The sequence below is a fragment of the Xenopus laevis genome, chromosome 4S, assembly GCF_017654675.1.
Source record: "Xenopus laevis strain J_2021 chromosome 4S, Xenopus_laevis_v10.1, whole genome shotgun sequence".
In the NCBI taxonomy this organism is placed as follows: Eukaryota; Metazoa; Chordata; class Amphibia; order Anura; family Pipidae; genus Xenopus; species Xenopus laevis.
In genome coordinates, this window is record NC_054378.1 from 106916104 (window position 1) to 106933258 (window position 17155).

General features: G+C 41.6%; 1 protein-coding gene across 2 annotated transcripts in view; it reads left to right on the forward strand.

Moving 5' to 3' along the window:
• cacna2d2.S (calcium voltage-gated channel auxiliary subunit alpha2delta 2 S homeolog) overlaps positions 1–17155 on the forward strand; it is a 188472-nt gene that overhangs the window by 159404 nt on the left and 11913 nt on the right. The window contains exons 13-29 of one of the 2 annotated variants that reach the window (XM_041561692.1): positions 743–821; positions 1162–1211; positions 1444–1533; positions 2748–2819; positions 3707–3781; positions 3949–4023; positions 4301–4372; positions 4664–4735; positions 4812–4873; positions 6891–6967; positions 8781–8801; positions 12322–12382; positions 13188–13285; positions 13379–13469; positions 13914–13976; positions 14211–14314; positions 15433–15531. In XM_041561692.1, coding sequence (XP_041417626.1) covers positions 743–821; positions 1162–1211; positions 1444–1533; positions 2748–2819; positions 3707–3781; positions 3949–4023; positions 4301–4372; positions 4664–4735; positions 4812–4873; positions 6891–6967; positions 8781–8801; positions 12322–12382; positions 13188–13285; positions 13379–13469; positions 13914–13976; positions 14211–14314; positions 15433–15531 — 1261 coding nt within the window. The remainder of the gene's footprint in view (positions 1–742; positions 822–1161; positions 1212–1443; positions 1534–2747; positions 2820–3706; positions 3782–3948; positions 4024–4300; positions 4373–4663; positions 4736–4811; positions 4874–6890; positions 6968–8780; positions 8802–12321; positions 12383–13187; positions 13286–13378; positions 13470–13913; positions 13977–14210; positions 14315–15432; positions 15532–17155) is intronic. The other variant, XM_018261321.2, reaches the window with a different exon arrangement.

Below are 17155 nucleotides of genomic sequence, written 5' to 3' on the forward strand. Positions count from 1 at the left end.
TGGTCAAAACAGTCAAATTCGACTAGGGAGTTATTCAAATTAGATTTGAGTTTTCTAAAAAAAAATTCAGATTCGATTTTCAAGATTTATCATACTCTGGCCCTTTAAGAACTTGAATTAGACTATTCGCCTCCTAAAACCTGCCGAATTACTGTCAATGGCAGAGGTCCAGGGATCAATTGTGAATGGTTTGCAGCCTTCCTGGCATTAGAGTTTTTTCAGAGAAGAAACTCGAATCGAGTTTGATCGAATTCGAATTCTAAATTCGTACAACTTGGAATATTTTCATTTTCAATAGCGATCCTAGAGGGGGGCGGGCCCTGGTGCGTGACGCGCAGGCGGGCCCCGTACGGCCGCATTTGTATGTGGCGCACGGACTGCCGGGGGGCCCTGAGGGGGTGCGGGCCCTGGCCCGCTCGCACCCCCTGCTCCCCCGGTAGTTCCGCCACTTCATTTTATCAATAAATGTAGACTAGTCGAATTTCGAATTTATGGGAGTTAATTCAAAAAACATTGATAAATGTGCTTCTAACTAGTGAAACAGAAAATGGAACAGTAGGGATTTTTTCCTTTTAACAGATGAAATAGCTTTAAACACAGGCATGAGCACCTGCAGTCTGTGGGGTGCTGAATAACATCTAGCAGGCCAGGGGGTGTCCAACCCTGACTGTGATAAAGAGGATTTGGGTTAATGTAAATGAATAAGAGGAATTGTGCCAGACTGCTGATATTTTTTTTTCAGGTGCGGGTATTTACTTTCTCTGTTGGGCAGCACAATTATGATGTGACTCCTCTCCAGTGGATGGCCTGTGCAAATAAGGGTAAGGGCTAGAATGGTGGCCATGTCACCAGTGATTTAAAGTTAAAATTGAATTGGGTGGAAATGCTTTAGATTTGCAACAGTGGTCACAATTATCACTCTGATGAATTCTGGGAGAGTAGTGCATGGGTGCAATTGTGTAGAGTTATGTGTCTGAAATAAGAGTTATGAATCGACCTTTTAAGTGGATTAATAATGCCTAAATGTGTATGGTCGGCCATAATATTAGCTTACTAGCATGCAAGGGATATCTTTTAATGCATGTATGTTGTCGGCATGCACTCAGTGACTTGTACTTGCTTTCTTCTGTTTTAATGACCACGACCTGTGCTTTTATTCAGGTTACTATTTTGAGATCCCGTCTATTGGAGCGATCAGGATTAACACTCAGGTAGGATGAGCTGTTGGGATTTGTTTGGACTTTGTTTGGGATTTGTTTCTCACACTGAGCTGTCATGTTGGTTAATGGGATTATTCAAGTGGTCTGTTACAAGGGATTAGTATTTCTTTGGGGTTTGTGTTTTGGGTTTCTGCATGGAATTTTTTCTGTAGCTGTCATGGGGTGGGGGTACTATTTTAGCTTTTAATCAGTTAATGGTTTTCCTCATGGCTGTGTTTATCAGGAGTACCTGGATGTCCTTGGGCGCCCCATGGTATTGGCTGGAAATGTGGCTAAACAGGTTCAGTGGACTAATGTGTATCAGGATGCGCTGGTGAGTCCCAGTATCCTTATTGACTTTTCCATATTTTATGTCAATGTCACACTGTATAACAAGATATCAGATTATTTTAATGTAACCTATGTACTGTTGTGGCTGCAGAGCTTCTTCTGTGGTTCTTCACAATGCTCCCAAGCTACAGCAATTTTAGTTGGCCCTGGGAAGCAAGACTACCCTGTGGTACAAACTTATATTTTAATCTAGAAACTTGAACTTCAATTTTTGTCTTTCCCATTATTGGTGTCAGGGCTCCTTTTAGGCTTTGCTTAGAGCCACAGTTAAGATCCTTTGCTTTGGCTCCAGCTGTGCTGCCGTTTAGAAGCCCTCCATAATTAGAACACATAGGATAACACACACAGTGGGCATGGAAAGTCAGTGGATGGAGACACCCCTCAATGTTTTCCAAGAATTTACTTAATGATATACAGTACTTGGTCAGGCCTACACAGTGATCCTTGTACGGGCACTTGCAGTGGGGCAGAGAGTATCCAAGTTCTCGCTGGTGTAATAAATAAAACTAAAAGGGCAGGGGTTCTGCCTTTTGAATGCATCTGCTACAGTCTTGTTCCACCTTCCACGTAGCAGTCAGTTTAATAGGTTCAGTTCAATAAGCAAACATGAGGTCAATTAACACACCCCTCAGGCACAAAATGACTTTTAATTGCAGCACACGGTAAGCTGGCTGATACTTTCGTTGTTGTTCAGCATATTTAAAATACACTTTCAGCTTGCACATTCTAGGCTTTATCTAAAGGTGGCCATACACGGATAGATCCGCTCGTTTGGCGATGTCGCCAAACGAGCGGATCTCCCTCCGATATGCCCACCTTGGGCCCAACGATCGGATCCTTCACGTTCGCAAACGGGCGGTCGGATCGCTGGACCGCATCAACGAACAGATGCGGCCGCGATCCGACGGGATTTTTAACCCCATCCGATCGAGATCTGGCCGACTTTCGGCCAGATCTCGATCGGGGAAGCCCGTCGGGGGCCCCATACACGGGCCAATAAGCTGCCGACTCGGTCTGTCGGCAGCTTTTATCGGCCCGTGTATGGCCACCTTTAGAGTGGATGGGTACAAGTACAAGAGATCTGCAAAATGTTGACATCACCCACTGCATCCTCTTATCATGCTGTGGATAACTGCACTGTTGAAACTAGAACATGTGCTTTTACTTCTCTAACTTATTTTTTTTTTTGTCTCCTAGGGTCTTGGATTGGTGGTGACTGGAACTCTGCCTGTATTTAACCTGACAGAGGACACAGGGAGTGCTGGGAAGGTGAGATACTGGCTCATAAATTCACAGCATAATATTCAGGGAAATATGCCCCAGTCTTAAGGTGGCCATACACGGGCCGATAAAAGCTGCCAACAGACCGAGTCGGCAGCTTATTGGCCCGTGTATTCGGCCCCCTGAGGGGCTTCCCCGATCGAGATCTGGCCGAAAGTCTGACAGATCTCGATTGGATAGCGGCCGCATCTGTTCGTTGATGCGGTCCCGCGATCCGACCGCCTGTTCCCATTCGTTAGGATCCGATCGTTGGGCCCTAGGGCCCACAATCAGATCAGCCCGATATTGTCCACCTCAAGGTGGGCATATCGGGGAGAGATACGCTTGTTTGGCGACATCGCCAAACGAGCGGATCTCTCCGTGTATGGCCAGCTTTAGACTGGGCACTTTTTTCGATCATTGGGTAAATGTGTGTTGTAAAGATAGAGCCCATTTTTGGAAGATCAGCAAGTGAAATAATGGCTCAACTGCATTCAGCACTGACACTCCATTCTGCTCCATCTGTATTTAACCTGATAGACATACACCATTTATAAGAAAGGGCTATCTTCTATTTGTTTACCTTAAACTGACTAGTAAAATAAAGTATGTGGACATAAGCTGGCCAAATACACAGGTAATTAAAATATGTTTCTTTGGAGGATGAGTGCAAACTGTTACAACTACTAGGGGGCTGATTTACTGAAGTCTATAAACTATTATTCTGACATTGGAAACAGTGTAACAGCTTCCATGCTGAAGTTCACCCTTGACACTTGCGTATAGGGACCTATTGTAATAAGCAAACAGGATGAACTGTAAGAAATCCCTCCTTTTGTTTCCTTGACTCTATCCTGGGTCTCTGGCTCTTAACCCTTCTTCTCTCTGTCTGGCAGAACCAGTTGATTCTAGGGGTGATGGGCATTGATGTTGCCTTGGATGACATCCGCAAGTTGATGCCTCGATACAGTGTAAGTCTGCTGTGCAAGCTGGGGCGCCCTATAAAGTGTTAACTTCCTGCTTCTGCATTTGCATTGAATGGGCTGTTTGTTGTAGGGTGTTATTTTTGTGTGGAGCCCATAATGCAGGGTTGCAGGTATTACACTAGTCATATTGTTTTTCACCTTTTCTCCTACAGTTGGGAGCCAATGGTTACATGTTTGCCATTGACCTGAATGGATATGTTCTGCTGCATCCCAACCTAAAGCCACAGGTACGTCTCAAGTTCTTTCCCTCATCCCAAGGCTCCCTAATACTTGGGAATGTGCCAAATATTGATGTGCGACATTGTTCCCAGAATTCTAGCGTCTGTCTTTGTTGACTGCAAAATTTTACACCCCCTTTTGGTCCCTCAGTCAGCCCTGCCAAGCTCCTTTCCTATTACTTTTTAGTCTCCAAACGTCATCCTATACCCTCTTGTTCCTATAGCAAGCTGTCATGTTTTCATGTCCAATTTCTAAATGCCTATAATGTCTCTCTGCTTCTTTTAGATCATTAACTTTCAGGAACCAGTGACTCTGGATTTCCTGGATGCTGAGCTGGAAGATGAGAATAAGGAAGAGGTGAATGAATGAGTTCAATGTTGTGATGTTCTAATTACAAACCTCCCACAAATGTTCCTACATTCTTCTTCTATTCTTCCTTCAACTTCTCAACTTGATCACTTTTTGTTTCCTGAAATTGTTCTTTTTCTTTCACCAGTATTTAATTCTGCACCACTTCTGATGTTTGACACGGCCTTCCCTGATTATTACCCTATTGCCTCCACCTTTTCCCTGAGCTTTCTCTATCTGGTCAAATCCTTGTTTTCCTGGTTGTATGTGTCACCCTTTCTATATACTTTTCCATCTCAGATTCGCAGAAAAATGATAGATGGTTTGGAGGGTCAAAAAACTATCCGCACATTGGTGAAGTCGCTGGATGAGGTAAGACCGAACTCAACAAAAATGGTGTTCCGTGTGATTCCTGCATCATACCCAATGAATGTATTTGCCCTTACAGAGATACATTGATGAAGCCGAAAGAACGTATACGTGGGCTCCCATACACAGCACAAACTACAGGTGAGAAGGGAAGGAATTTGGGGTTATGCTCATGTTTCATAAAGTCCTTATCCATGTTCACGTGATTATGGTGTTATGTGGAGCCCTAGAGCACACTGGCACACATTTGGCCCACCCTGCTCTAAAATGCAGATATACATCCTGTCAACATTATGATACACAATTACTATATTATGTACAGTATAGTGGACTTTATTTCAGGAAATGGAAAAAACAAAATGCATGCAACAAAAATAAGGTAAGTAATAGAATTGTCACATGGTGTCGCAGCGTTGATTTGAGGCGGCACGATTGTCGGATGCAGATGCTGCACGCTGTGTCTGCATCTGACAGTCGTGTTGCGTCGGATCAACGCTGCAACGCCATGCGACAATTCTATTACTTACGACAAGTCGCATGCGTGGGTTCCTAACGCTCATGGAGTCCTACCCAAAATGTCTCCAATCTGATCAGCTGACCTGTACTGATACCTGTTTGGTATCTCATAGCAGCTTTATTTCAGGAAATGGAAAAAACAAAACACATGCGACAAAAATAAGGTAAGTAATAGAATTGTCGCATGGTGTCGCAGCGTTGATTCGACGCTACACGACTGTTGGATGCAGATGCTGCACGCTGTGTCTGCATCCGACAGTCGTGTTGCGTTGGATCAACGCTGCAACAATTCTATCACTTACGACAAGTCGCATGCGTGGAGTCCTACCCAAAATGTCTCCAAGCTACACGCTGTGTCTGCATCCGACAGTCGTGTTGCGTTGGATCAACGCTGCAACACCATGCGACAATTCTATTACTTACGACAAGTCGCATGCGTGGAGTCCTAACGCTCATGGAGTCCTACCCAAAATGTCTCCAATCTGATCAGCTGACCTGTCCTGATACCTGTTTGGTATCTCATAGCAATTTTACCTGCTAATTGGCTGCTATGCATTAGTAGATGAGTAGCAAACTTTTCATGATAATTGCCAAAAGTGCTCTTTTGTGGAGTTCCATTTGGCTCATCGCTTTTTTCCCAAGGCTTAACAATTGGGACCAATCACTGAAGCCCAGCGAAAATGACAGTCGATACCTTATGAAACTGACGTTTCTGTGGTCTAAAGAATAACTGAGAAAAACAAAGCTGTTTTTCTTCAGTTTGCACATTTCAGGCTTTTGGAGCTGCATTCCCAGAATGCTTTGTTCTGGTAGGGTATCGGTCTGCCACTGCCATCTTGTGGATAGATAAATTATATTATCCCTGATTTTTTGCAAATTCTTCTTGTCTGGTCACTTGACCATATATTATATGACATAGGCTCAGTATTCAGAAGGGGCCCTGTATGACATTTCAGTGAGTTTTTGCATTAGTTTTTGCATTTAGCACTGCAGATAGAGCCTCTGGGGGAAATGTAATAAAATTCACGAAGAGCAAAGCTTTGCGAACAAAAATTCACCTGTCGCAATGTAATATTCTTCATTAGGCTTTTATTGCATTGTGAATCTTAATTGCGCATTGCTAACTTTTAACACCTGCTCTATTCGTTAAATATTTTGGTGCAAAAAATGGTTTGCGAAATGTTATTACATACACTGCAAACGTTCACAAAAGCAATTTGGTGCAAACTTTGAGAGGAAGTCTTTGAGGTCTTTAATCAGTCAAAAATGGCTCAAACATGGTTGTTAACATTCGCAAAGGTGTTTGCAACATTTTTTGTGCTAACATATTACATTCCCCCATCTGTGTAGAAATAAATGTAGCTATGGCAAAATGTATGTCGTTCCATGCATTTACATGTATATGGCCTCCTGAGAATGAACCTTTAGTAATATTATCTTCTTTCAATTTCTCCTTTAATGCCCTTGTTTCTCTGTTTTTTTCAATTACCATTTAACTGCTCTTTCTCGTTGTTCCCTTGTTTTTCTCCTTTGGTTCCTTTACCCTCCCATGTCTTCATTTTCATGCTGTGCATATTTCTGTCTTTCCATTTGCTTATTCCTTCTTTTCTCTCCCCTTTGGCTTTCTCTTTTCTGGCTGCAGCTTGGGTCTGGTGTTACCTCCGTACAGCTCCTATTACCTCCGTGCAAATCTGATTGATCAGATTCTTCAGGTGCAGTGTAAGTTTCCCTTTTGTTTGTCCCAACAATGTACCTTCCCTGCTCCCTTCTGCCCCCAGCCGCTCCCCCCAGATGTGACAATGTTGGGGGAAGGCAAGGCAAGAGTACGAGTTGGAGCTGCATGCTGAGCCCTGCAGAGACTCTCTGCCTGGAGGTTTGCATGAAAATTCTCCTTTCATCTGAATCATAATAAGTGTCTTTTATTTAATTCATTCAGATTAATCTCTGGATCAGATGCTGCTTCTGTCTCTTTCTTCTTGCTCTCTCTCACGCTTTCTTTCTCTCAGGTGTCAGTCTCTTCTGTCACTTTCTGATGCCCGTCATATCGGGTTCTACTTGCACTCATTATATTGCTGACAGTCTCCTCTCAGACACCCAGTGTTTCTCTCTTGCACACACCATAAATCAGCAGACCCTACAACCACAGGGTGAGTCCAGAAATGACCCACATCCATCCTGGCACCCCCAGAAAGGGGGCCATAGAACGTGATGTGGAGGGGGCTCCAAAAATGATTTGCAGGGGGCCTAGAAGACTAAAGTTATACAACTGCTTCTTCGCACAGAGGCACTTAACCCTGTCACTCACACTCATAAGGGATCTTTTACTTATTTCTGTGCCCCTGGCACAAATGCAAGAGTGCTAAAATTAAACACCTTGGTTCTCATGTACACAACAGTTGTCCCACATTTTGCACAGTATTAAAAAGCTGGTGCAATTCTATCCTTTACTGTACAGGCTTTAAGTATTTTGGCCCAAGCCTGTGCTCACTAACTTGTGTGTTTAAATGACATGCAAGTTAGAGGGACGAAAAGGGGAAGCATTGGTTCTGGCCAAGTCCATACCTCACAAGTATAGTACTGCAGGGTTTGCACATTCATGTCTTAAATGAGCCCTATACTCTCATTTGCTACACATACACAAGTTAAGTCACCCACCACTCTTACTCTTACAAACATCTATCTCAAACTGTCTTGCAAGCACCCATCACACACTCATGGAAGCACCCATCATACTATCATGCAAGCACCCATCTTACTTTCTGTTGTTTTAGTATTCCAGAGCAACCAACCAATCAGTAAGCATTTACTGATCTGCTGTTTACAAGCAAATATCTCATTGGTTGTTATAGAATTCTAGACCTTTCCTTCTTTCTCTCTTTCCTTTTTACAACATCACACATTTCTCTCTTCTATATCTCTTTTCTGCCATGTTCAGCTTTGTGCTATCTTCTATCTTCTTTCCCTCACTGTTCTACTCTTGTTCTCTATCCAGTCTGTTATTTCTCTTGTCTCTCAATCACTGTGTTGTCATCTTCTCTCTCTTGTTCGATTTTGTTTCTTTCCTTCTTTTATCCTTTATTTTTTCTTTATCTCTTTCTTACTCCCAGTTTTATTTCCACCTTTCTTTATTCTTTAAAGCTTCTTCTTCTTCTTCTGTTCTTTGTAGATGTTCCTCTTCTTTGTCCCCCTGAATTTTTCTCTACCTTACTCTCCTTCTTCCATCCATACAGTGTCATGGTTTACTCATCATCTGCACTCTCTCTCTCTCCTTTCCTCTAGTTCTTGTTCACCGTTGCTTTCTAGACCTTTCTCTCACACTTGCTGCTTTTGTTTCATGGTGTTTATTGGCAAGATTTATTTTCTATTCTGTTTGGTTTCAGTATGATTATGAGATACAATATTTTTATTCAATCAGCTCTTGAATAAAATATTGTTTGTAATGGCTCCTCCTTTCCACCCGTTCCTCCTTCTTTTTTCTTTTGTGTTCTTTTTCTTTGTGTTGTTTTTCTGGCTCTCTGGTGGATTTTCACAGATTCTAACAAGAAAACTAAGGGCAAGTATAATCCAGCACTAGATCTTCCTGTCCCACAATCCTCCACCTGCCTGCCTACCCGTCACCTTGCCCGTAATGCCTACTACCACCTCACAGAACCTTTACACCTCCTCCTGTCTGTATCCCTTTTGTCACCTCCTGGAAGATCCGTTGTCACTTGATGCTCCTCACGTAGGGCTAATGTGTCAGACGTGTGGGGCCTTTGTTCGTCTCTCCTCCCTTTCTTTTACCCTCCTCCCTTTTCCTCAATGCATCGTTCCTCCTTTAATGTTCACTAACTATTCTGATAATCCTAAATTCTAAACTGCTAAAGCTATATATATTTGCATATGTGTATAGATATATCTCTATGAATTATACATACAAGTTTGGATAACAAGCTGCATTGCAGACCCTCTTTTTGATCAAGGAGTAAAAAAGGTCTATATTTCCCTCCTGATTTTCCTCTGTTTCTTTTTACTACAATTCTTTCCCATGTTTCTCTCCTGTGCTCTTCCTTTACAGTACATTTCACTGTTCACTGCCTCCCTTCACACTCTTCAACCCCCTTTACCCTCTTTCACCTGATAATGCTCCTCCTACTTACCCTTTTTGTCACTTGATCATTCTCTTTCCATACGTGCTAGGCCATATTCCTCCCAGATGCTTATGTCATCGTAATACTGGCAATTTTGCCTTGCACCCTAACTAGTTATTTTCACTGCACTTCTCCATCAGCTTAGAGGCATCTGTTATCATAGTTACTAACCATCTACCTCTTCCCACCAATGTCCATATTGATTCTTGCTTCCTTAAATATAAATCATTTACAGGCATGAACTGCTTTCCTCACTTTCAGTGGATTGTCCCCTGAATGCCTCTGCTACTGGTTACCCTTACATGGCTGTGTCTTCTATATGTAAGGCAGCTCAATTTGCCTGCTAGACTCTCTACTAAACCATGTCTATGCCACCTGCTTTGTAGCTTCCTAAGCTCTATTGACTCATTCTCTTTTATTCCCCACACCCTTCTTTACCTAAAGGGACATCACAAATCATTGGGCACCTTCCTTTCCATCTTTCCCCATTCACACCCTTCCAACTCAGATCCTCCATCTCACACCTAAAGCTTCTTTTCCTCCTCCATGTTTTTTCTCTCATCTTCTATTTAGCTACCCACTCACAGATGCCTTTCAACTCCCTTTCCCTCTTAAGCACCTCTGCCCTTCTCATAACCAGACCATCCTTGATGGAGAAGTGGCCTAACTATGAATATATATCTCAATATATTTATAAATAGGAATGTGTTAATGATATCCTCAACTCCCCTCTTGTTCTCTACCTCTCCCCTCCTCCTCCACACCCCTCACAACACAAGCTAGTAGGGGGCAGTGCTGAGTCAGTGCAGATAATGAGGGGACCCTTTGTGGTTGGCAGCCTGTATTTAGGGGTGGTGGTCTTGAAAGCATGGAAGTTGAGGCCCAGCACTGACCCCTGTAGCTTCTGTCTAAATCCCAGTGATCCTGTATTGGCAATGCTGATGATACAATGATAGTGTCCTGTAATCCTCTCTCACCCTCCTACTCCTCTCATCGCTTGCCCCTACCCCACCCTGAACATCTATTCAGAAGGTAACAATCCAACCAACTTTGTGTTCCTGGCTCACCCCACAGCTGTGCATCTCAGTGCATTGTGGGTGGTAATTCTAACCAAGGGTACATCCAAATCACCAAGGTTTCAACCCAATTGCCGTCATAGATTTTTTCTCAAACAATCTCTGTAAAACTCTTTACAGAGGACAAGTTCTTAGCACCCACATCTTGCCCAAAAGAGTAAATAAAATAATCAGTATATTTTATTATACAAATACCCCGATCACTAGTCCCCCACAATGCACTGTGCCTCCTGTTTGGGGGGCTGGCGTGTGCTTAGACTGTCTTGCTGGAGCCTCCAGTCTGGCTGTGTCAGTGCCTGAACACAATACTTTCTGTTATCCCTGAATGGCCCACTTGAGTCCTTCTACATAAAGCAGAGCATGTGTGTCCTGCTCCTACTGGCATCTCCTGGGATATCATTGAAGTAGACTGTGCATCATGCCAAGAGACATGCACACCTACACAAACACACACTCACACACACTCTATCATGCTCTTGTGCAGGGATCCCCAAACTTTTGAACCCGTGAGCAACATTCAGAAGTAAAAGGAGTTGGGGAGCAACACATGAAAATTAAGTGTCAACTTACATTGAGACTCTGTTTGGCAGTACATCTGTTTTTTATACAACTAAAACTTGTCTCCAAGCCTGGAATTCAAATATAAGCACCTGCTTTGAGGCCACTGTGAGCAACATCCAAGGGGTTGGAGAGCAACATGTTGCTCACGAGCTACTGGTTGGGGATCACTGCTCTTGTGTATGTGACTAAATAAAGCTTTAGATTTACATACACCCAACCTTTGCCCTCCACATTAGCAACCCAGCTCTGTTTCCCCACAGTACAGGTATGGGATCCGTTATCCAGAAAGCTCCGAATTATGCAAAGGTAATCTCTCATTGACCCCATTTTATCAAAATAATCCAAATATTGAAAAATGATTTCCCTTTACCTCTCTGTAGTAATAGAACATTACCTTGTACTTGACCCCAAACTAAGATGTAGATCCTTATTGCAGGCAAAACCAGCCTAATAGGTTTATTAATTGTTTACATGATTTTCTTGTGGACTTAAGGTATGAAGAACCAAATTACAGAAAGATCCATTATCCGGAAATCCCCAGGTCCCGAGCATTCTGGATAACAGGTCCCATAACAGTATACACATGGGGTTGAGAATAGCTACTCAAGCCTTAGTATGGTCTCAGTGTAGCACAATGTACTCAAAAAATTCATTTTTTTCTGGCATCACTTCACTTCATTGGTGGCAGAGTACACCATTGCTGGTATAGATTGAATCCAGCCATTCGAAATGGGTATGACTTTATAATAAGCAAAATAATGTAGGGACAAGGTGCTGGTTCCTATATAGCGTACATGGAGATGTGAATTCTTCTGCCACAACCATTCTAGTATCCCCACCGTGTCTCTATATATCCACTGCCTTGTATTGGTCCCTTGAAAGCTTGCCCAGCTCATGATAAATGAAAGATTAGTGTTAGTGAGCATTTTCCTTGTGCAGTGACACACAAATATATCAAATTATGATAGGTTAGATATTGTCTAATCACCAAAGATCACCTGTAACGTCATACAATGCTGGTTCTTTCTGCCCTTTCTCACGAGCAGACTCATACAAATTCCCAGATGTCCTCATGCAGGCCTAGGCTTCCGGATATCTATAATATAGAGTCTCAAAGATGAACACTAGGGAGAACACATTTAATATCTCTCTGCACTGAGGTCCACTCTGCCTTTGGTTTCTCTGCTGAACACTGCTCTAGGAATCACACACAGGGACATATCATGTAGGAGAAACCCTTCCTTTATTGGCCAACATGTGGCCACAATCTCCATCATGTGCTGGATAACTTTCTTTTCTATTACAGATTTTGAATCTTTGCTTCCTAACAACTTTGAATCAGAAGGACGAGTGTTTCTTGCTCCAAGGTACTGTAGTTATAGTCGAATTGCCTTTGGTGAATACATATGATGTCTTCCCGGCCTCCTGTATGACCTGCTTTGCTGTTTACACATATGTGACTTTCTACCTGCCACATCATTATTCTTTGGTTTTACCTCATTTCCAGCCTGTTTCCCTTCTTCACCTCACAATTTCTAGCATACCTTCCTCTTCCTCTCTACATTTCTAGTTTCCATCTTCTCTGTTTCTAGTAGTGTTGTAGCTTGCCTCCATTTCTTCTTTCCTCCCTCCAATTCTAGTCTACTTTCCTCTTCCCTCTCATTCTTTTCTAGCCCTCTTTTTTCCCCTCTCACAATTTCTAGTTTGCTTTTCCATAGCAGTTTTATCCTAACTTCTTCTCTGCTCTCTCCATTTCTTTCCTGTCTTCCTTTTTCTCCATGTCTCTTTCTCCCCCCTCTCTATTTCTAGCCTGACTTCCTTCTTCTCTCTCCATTTCTTGTTCACCTTCCTCTTCCAGTTTCTAGCTTGCTTTCCTCTTTGCTTTCTCTATTTCTATCCTGTCTTCCTTTTTCCTTTTTTCCTTTTTCTCCATTTCTAGCTGCCTCCCTCTCCATTCTAGCCTGCCTTCCTCTTTGTTCTCTTCATTTTTATCCTGTCTTAATCTTTCCTCTTCACTTCTAGCCACCTTCCTCTTAACATTTCCAGACTACCTTGAACACCTATCTTTGATTTATATCTTATTTTACCCTACATATTTCCTTTATTTTCTACCACATGCCTTACACAGTGACATTGATGCCACTTTTTTTATTACTGTCTTCCACTTCACAGACAATACTGCAAGGAGCTTGAACAGTCCAACAACAACACTGAATTTCTTGAAAATTTTATATCATTGATGGAAAAAGTAACTCCAGATTCTAAACACTGTGGGTATAGTTGTACTCTGACCTAAAATGTGCATAGGAATATGTGTAGGATGGAATGGAATTGTGCCTGACTTAGGATATCCTGTCTTGCAGGTGACAGTTTTTTGCTCCATAACTTGATCTTGGACACAGGAATCACACGGGATTTGGCAGATCGTGTTTGGAAAGACAAGGATCTTCTCACGTGAGATGATTCAGGGCCAGAATTTACCCATAGTTTAGAAGAGTATATTCATTTAATTTGTTAGAAGAGTATATTCACAGAGAACCTTAGTCAACAAAAGAGACCCAAAAGATCCTCTAAAAATCTGGTATAGTCATTTTCTTGAAACAATAGACCATTCTTATCATATGAGTTTTAGTTGTGCCTTTTGGGATTACATAAAATTTAAAATTCTAGATTGTAGATATATTTAGCTGTTGTGTTCCTTTAGAACCTTTGCATGGTAGGGTCCATAGAGAAAAGTGTTCCTTGGAACACAAGCTAAAACATTCTACCAGTGACTAATAACAGAATAATTTGAGAGTTCCCTAAATCAAATTAATAGCATTAGGCTTTTGGGAGTGATTTTTTTTCCTCCACTATTTTCCTTGCATTTTTTTTATACTCCACCCTCTTTCCTTACAGATATGGGCTTCTTGCTGTTTTTGCTTCCACTGATGGAGGAATAACAAGAGTTTTCCCCAACAAGTAGGTTTCTGCATCTAATACTACCAGGCAAATGCCCTTCAAAGTTAAAATCAAACATTTCGCCTCCTGTCCAAAATGAACATAATTGCTCTGTGTATCATTGTCTTTAAGCAAGGCCAGAACTTCGGGCTGCCCTATATACCTTTTGAAGAATAAACTGATTAGCAGCAATAGTAATAGCGAAACTCTTAAAGACTACACTGGCTTTTCACTGATATGTCACTGGTTCTTTAGAGCTGCAGATGATTGGATGGAAGATTTGGAGCCACACAATGCCACATACTACAGAAGGAGCCTGGATAACAAGGGCTATATCTTCAGGGCTCCCTACAGAGAATGTGAGTATTGATTGGCTAAGACAGAGAACTTCTTAGAGTTCTTCTGTTTTATTGCTGAACATACATGTATGTTTGACCCTCTGCCCCAACCCATACTAAAGTTACATGTATATAAAAAAAAAATACTGATGTAGTTCTAGTATAATATAGAACATCAAATTAGCTTTAACTTCAATTCAGCTATAAGGCGTTGGGCCACACATCTGTAGTATTAGGTAGATATATATGAGGGCTCATGTAGGTTTACAAGTGTAGTTGTGGTCCAGGAATTTTCCTTCAGTCAGTCAGTTGCAAATAAATCCACTTTCATTACTTGCTTCAAAATGCACAACTGTATTGTTGTGCTCGGCACCATTCAGTCCTTTCTGCCTTCTGTTCTGAATTAAGTGCTGCTGCGCCTATTGACTCCGGGGAACCTTGGAGCTACCTACAACTTTAAATGAGGCTGTAGGTTCAGGGTTCCTTCAGTGACCTGTGTCTCTGCAATATAGGAAAAAAACATGGCAATTGCGCTCAAAATTGCACTTTGCTCACATACATGTGCCCTATGTTCTAGGTTAGGGTATCATTCCAAGAGTACATGAGCATCACATGAAATTGAAAGGGTGATCAGGATGTTTTATGTGTTTAAAGGAACAGTAACACCCAAAAATGTAAGTGTAAAGTGTAAGTGTAAGTGTAAAGTAATGAAAATATCATGTAGTGTTGCCCTGCACTGGTAAAACTGATCTACTTGCTTCAGAAACACTACTATAGTTCATATAAACAAGCTGCTGTGGAGCAATGGCGGAAATTGAAAAACGGCTATATGGCACAGGTTAACTAATGGATAACAGATAACACCATTAGACAGAAAGAGCTTATCTGCTATCTGTTGTGTAACCTGAGCCTTTTCTTCTTTGAATGGCTCCTTACATTGCTACACAGCAGCTTATTTATATAAACAATAGTAGTGTTTCTTTAGCAAACACAGCAGTTTTACCAGTGCAGGGCAACACTGCATTATATTTTCATTACTTTAAAACACTTTTATTTTTTGACGTTACTGTTCCTTTAAGGTATATGACGAATCAGCTGTATTTATAAAATGTTTTTTATTGGTCTCTTCTCATTCCTAGCTGGGTACCGGCCCACTGAGCTTGAAAATAATACTGTTGGTATCCTGGTGAGCACTGCTGTAGAGCTGGAGATCTTGGGCAAGAAGCTTAAACCTGCAGGTAACACATGATATATGTGAGTGCATGAGGTGTACAGGAAGGAATAAATGAGGCTCTGTGAGTAGTTACACATTGGTGGGAAGGTGACAACCTAAAATAGGAAGCAGTGGCACACAAGCATTTTGTCCAGTGCTGCCATATAGTGTGAAACAGCAGCAGACTTAATGCCATGGAATTGAAGGTTCTTGCTTAGCGAGTCGCTATTATCTCTGGTTTTTTAACAAACTTTTTATCTTTGGTTCATTACAAGTGGGTTTATTCATTGTCTCTACTGTCTACCTTTTATCTCTAAAACTCTTCCTTCCATTCTAAGGGGCCGATGATTTGTGGCTTTTCAGGCATAGCATAGCCTCAGGGCAAATTAATTAGTCTCAGTTACCTTGTCCTGCCTTCCTCTTTGTGCTGTCCCAGTCTTAAGGTGGCCATAGACTCAAAGATCCGCTCGTTTGGAGACATCGCCAAACGAGCGGTTCTTTCCCCAATATGCCACTAACGCCATGGCTATTTTGGGGGGTAATTCGAACGTTCGGCCGTATGGCCAAACGATCGAATTACGATGCGCCAAGGGGCTCCAACGGGTCGGTGGGTTAAAAATCCAACCTTCCCGATCGATATCGTGGCCAGATATCGATCGGGAAGACCCGTCGGAAGCCCCCATACACGTGCAGATAAGCAGTCAAATTGGTCCAAACGACCGATATCGGCAGCTTTATCTGCCCGTCTGCCTTTAGTAATTATTAGGCAGCTAGCTTTGGGACAGTTCCACCTTCTATTTTTTCATTATATCCTTTTACCTTACTGCAAGACTGTAGCACTTTGTTTGGCCTTTATCCCAACTCCTGCTCATAATTAAAATTAGATTTAGATCTTATTCTTACTTAATCTACCTATCTAGTATTTGATACTTATTGCACGGTACTTTATATATAATTCTATTTTTATTATGAATTTTTTCTAGAACATCAACTTTGTAAATGCACGTTGTTTCTTATAATTAATTGGCACTCCCTATGAATTTGTGGACATTTTTAATTACACCTGAGCCTAATCATGAATTTTTAATGAACTGATTGTCAATGTTGAAATCTGGCAACAGTCATTGGATAAATGCACTAAACGGTACTTTATATTTATATTCAATTTATTTATGAATTGGCCTGGGAATTAATTGATTTGGGAATTGATTGGCTTTACATAAAATTGTTGATGAATTAAATGACCGGCACGCACTGCACTTTAATTTAAGTTTTGTAACTACTATTTTGAATGGTAGTGAAGTAATCTATTACTAGATACAAAATCAGTTGTTACATACGGGGTACTTTTCTATTTTGATTTTTTGGGTTCTTACTTGTAGTTACATTCCAGGGAAAGGTTTTCTAGACAGCAGCTATAAGCCTCTGTAAAACTGAGAGCAGAGCAAATCATAGGGACTTTACATAATGGCAGCTGTTTCACCAGTTGAGGTCCAGATCTGCGTTATTGTATTGTAAAGCTTTATTAATATATAGTTACCAATATAATAGGATTAAATTAATGGATTGTATTGTTTTTTTGATTGCTAGTGTAATGACCTTCCTTCTTCAGCAGGTGGAGCTCCTGTTCTATCATGATGTTATAAATT